The 3,937-nt window shown below is 39.7% G+C and overlaps 1 protein-coding gene across 1 annotated transcript in view; it reads right to left on the reverse strand.

Annotated features, from left to right (window-relative positions):
* Window positions 1-3,463, reverse strand: part of EIF4G2 (eukaryotic translation initiation factor 4 gamma 2) — a 1,765,983-nt gene extending 1,762,520 nt beyond the window's left edge. The window contains exons 1-2 of the mRNA XM_044059276.1: window positions 3,460-3,463; window positions 3,272-3,320 (exon numbers count right to left, since the gene is read on the reverse strand). Coding sequence (XP_043915211.1) covers window positions 3,272-3,320; window positions 3,460-3,463 — 53 coding nt within the window. The remainder of the gene's footprint in view (window positions 1-3,271; window positions 3,321-3,459) is intronic.
* Between the last annotated feature and the right edge of the window lie 474 nt (window positions 3,464-3,937).

The following is a 3,937-nucleotide window of genomic DNA, read 5'->3' on the forward strand; positions in this document are numbered from 1 at the left end:
AAAGGGTTCTGTGCCTCAGCCCGAAGCTTCCGTCCTCCAATCCCCAGATTGAGGGGGGGGTTGGCTCAGCAAGGACGGTGGACTGAAGGATGATGCTGGAACCGAAGAAAGAAGGTGCATCGGTGCTGAGGTAATGGGTGGCGAAAGTGTGTCATAGCAGAAGACTTCAGATCCGAATGGATCTTGGAAGGAGTGGATAACTCCCTGGCTGCCAAAAGCTGGTCCGCAGGGAGCAACACATGTTGTGGAAAGGAAATTGAGGTGTCATGTCCTGAATGCATAACCCAGGGATGGGTCTATAGAAGGCTATTGGGTCCACTAATGGTACCAAAGTTTCTTGCTTTGAAACCATTGTTAAGAAAAACAATGCCCGGTACTGAGGGGACTTGGAGCCGGGGTAGCTACCGGAAGCGAAGTGGTAAAAGAATCGATAAATCGGGTCCAAATGTTGTGCCGGTGCTGGCAATGATGCCAAAGGTTTCAACATGTTCAGAGCCGAGAGATAAACTCGCAGCAGAGGAGGGTATTGGAAATAAAGTTGGATGGAGCTCGATGATGGGTTCCAAAGATCTCAACATGCTCGGTGCCAAGGTAGAGGTAGTTACTAGAACCAAAGTGATAGTGAGCTGGATGATCTTCCAAGTGTTGCATCTGTGCTAAAGCCTGCAATGGTTCTGAAGGTTTCAACATGCTCTGTGCAGAGGAAAAAGCTCAGAGCCGAGGCAGCTACTGGAACCAAGGTGGTAGTACGTTGGATGATCGGTTCCAGGGGTTGTATCTGTGCTGAAGCTGGCAATGGTTCAAATGGTTTCAACATGTTCAGTGTCGAGAGATTCGGAGCGGAGGTATATACTGGAACCAAAACGGTTTGCCCTCATCACCCGATGGCGAAAGAGTCAGAGTGGAACCTCTTCACTTTTAATAGGAGGGATTGAGAACTCCGTAATAGAAAAAAAGGAATACCTTAGTACTCCTTTCAAGATTTATTTCATACAAATGAAGAGGGAGCTGGTTGAAGAGAGAAAAAAAAAAAAAAAAGACAGACAGATGTTGCTCCGGAGGATGTAGAGAGAGATGTGACACACCCAAACAGTACACAATCGTAAAATAAGTCATGATTAGGTAATTTACATTTACATAAAATTACAGTTTAAATCCTGACATCCCCCCCCCTTTTTTTTTTTTAAAACATACTGACAGGGAAAATTACAAGAAAAAAAACAACAAGCCCAAGAAAGAAAGGAAAGCGTCCAAGTACCCCTTGGAATCTACTATTATTATTGTTAAGAGTTAAAAGTAAACAGAAGAGGGAAAAGGGCCGTACCAATGATGGTAATTTACCCACTTATCTTTAGAGTAACTATTTATCGAAGGAGAGAGAGAAAATACAGAAAACCCATACATTAAAGCTTTATATTTTTAATAAAATTTACTTCGCTGAGAGCTCTTCTGAAACACGGCTTTAATGCTACGCAGCAAGCAAGATCTGAGGCAACAGGGAGAGGGGCATTCTGAGTAGAAACTTAGCTCGAGAGTTTTTTGGCCAACGTGAGCTTGCTACAAGGCCAACTCGGTTCAGAGGACGGAGCCGATAACCCATCAGTGATGAATGGGAAGAAGATTACCAACATTAGATCTTTTCCAGACATATCACAGTACCTAGCAACAGGTTCCTTGTTAAATAATTCTATAATTCTTAATTCAGTGATGAGAAACATTTCCATTTATTTTTTCAAAGACGGCTTATGAAACAAACATTTAGTTTCAGATTTATACAGGAACTTCCACCAACAGTTTTGATTATTCAGTCCTTTCCAGTTTTTCTTCTGAAAAATCTGGCCCTCAGTACATTTGAAGAATCTGCTACCTCTGCCCACATTCTGTTCAACATTCCTGCTTGCTGATACACCTGCACCAGCTGAAAAACCAGAGCATTTAAGTTTGCTTCATTCCTATCTCTTCCTGGAATGTTTGTAGGCAAACTACTAATCTGGGCAGTACTCCTTACCTGCAGTCTCTTCCTTGTGCATTTTCATTTCCTCTCTCACTACCTCCTTCCCTTTTCTAACTGGTGCTTTGGTTCAGATTTCATATCAAAATTGTCACTGGTGGGGTTACCTTTTAAAGATAAAAAGGCTGCCAGAATTGTTTTAATTAGACACCATCTTTAACATCTCCACATACTGTAGACCCACCTTTTAAAGTTCAACCCATTTTTCTACAAATTTCTTAAGGTAGGTCATCTCCAACTGGCATCTTTATTTTTAGACCCTTTGCAAAAACATACAATTTTCAGAATATAAAAACTACCCCAATGCAGGAACGTCAATTTGAGCAGATCCCTCCCATCTCACAAAACCCTTCAGCCAAGTTAGAAGTCAAGTAGCTCGAATGTTAGTTCAACACCATCAAAAAAATTCTGCTTGCTTTTTCTTCTTCTGTGGACTAAATCTTCATTAATAGATGCATAAAACATGGTTAAGGGCCAGGTTTATAACCCAGTGTTCTCCAAAACATTGGAACAAACTTCCTCACCATATTGAACAGTACAACCCAGTCTTTTCCTTTAATACATAACCTAGTCGACTGAATGAGTAGTCACAAATTTATTCCAAGCTTGACTAGTACTGCTTTCCTGTAAAGAAGTGCAGCATGAGGGAGGGTATTGGCAAAGTGAGAATGGCTACAACACGTAAGGGGCCTTGAAAAATCTACGAAAGAATGTAGTACCTCTACCATAGACGGTTTTATATTAAAGGGAAGTACAACAGCAAACAAAAAGCTTGTCATGCCTGCCCATTGCAGTTCATAGGCTGAGGACTCATCCTGTCCACATCCACACCACAAACATTCAAGTCTTTCTTACAAGATAATATAGCTTGCATAACCCCTCTCCCCAGAAAAGAGTGTGGGCATTAACATATCAATACCTGGTTGATGGAATGGACAACCCAAGTGAGACCAGAATAAAGACACTACTCTAAACAGTAAACTGATCAACAAAATTACTGCCAAAAACTACTCAATACAGTAGTAGAAGCATTACATTCCTAAGGGGAAACTATCAGGTTTGCAGAAAGTAATGCTCCGGCAATGCACAAACCTGGGCACTCCAGTGTAAAAAGCCACTCATGTATGAATACAATAAGTAATAATTCAAAACAAACAATGCTATTTTACATACCATAGCCACTCGTCATTTCTGCCTAAAGAATAAACTACAATATTAATTATTATATATATAAAAAAAAAACAAACACACACACAATACCTGAAACGAGAAGCACCCCCTTCTGCAATCGCACTCTCCACTTTGGCGGCTTAACAATGAAGAAGTTCCAAAAGAATAATATTCAAAGGGAAGGGTGGGGGGGAGACAAATCTAAAGAAAAAGAGAATAAATATTAGTTTTAACTGAAGTTTTGCAACACACACACACACTATTTTTGCTATTTTCACCCATCGCTAAACCCTCACCCATCTCCTGTACGCCTGTCTACACCTCCTGATACTTTTTCTTGCTCATCTCTAACCTACACAACATGACTTCATTTTCTCTTTATTCTCTTCCTTCTAATATTTAGAAACACATGCTTTACAAATACATTGATGTTTATTTATCATCTTTACTTTGATATTAAATGCGTCTCGCACATGTACATACAGGTATGCACAACATACCAAACATATACAGACACATCCACACAAGCACGTTATATTTGGAGTAAACATTAAAGTATACAGTGATTACAGTATATTCACATTGACATTACATATGCATTTTAAATATACACACACCCATATCCCATTTTATAGCTGTATTTGTTTCTATGCATGATATATACATATCTACATAAAACTATACTTGTCAACTATGATTTTGGTCAAACATATGCCCCTGAAAGGCAGATTTGTTTATATAAACATACTTGATTAA

Source organism: Protopterus annectens, chromosome 17.part0 (genome assembly GCF_019279795.1).
Source record: "Protopterus annectens isolate FY-2018-M chromosome 17.part0, PAN1.0, whole genome shotgun sequence".
In the NCBI taxonomy this organism is placed as follows: Eukaryota; Metazoa; Chordata; order Ceratodontiformes; family Protopteridae; genus Protopterus; species Protopterus annectens.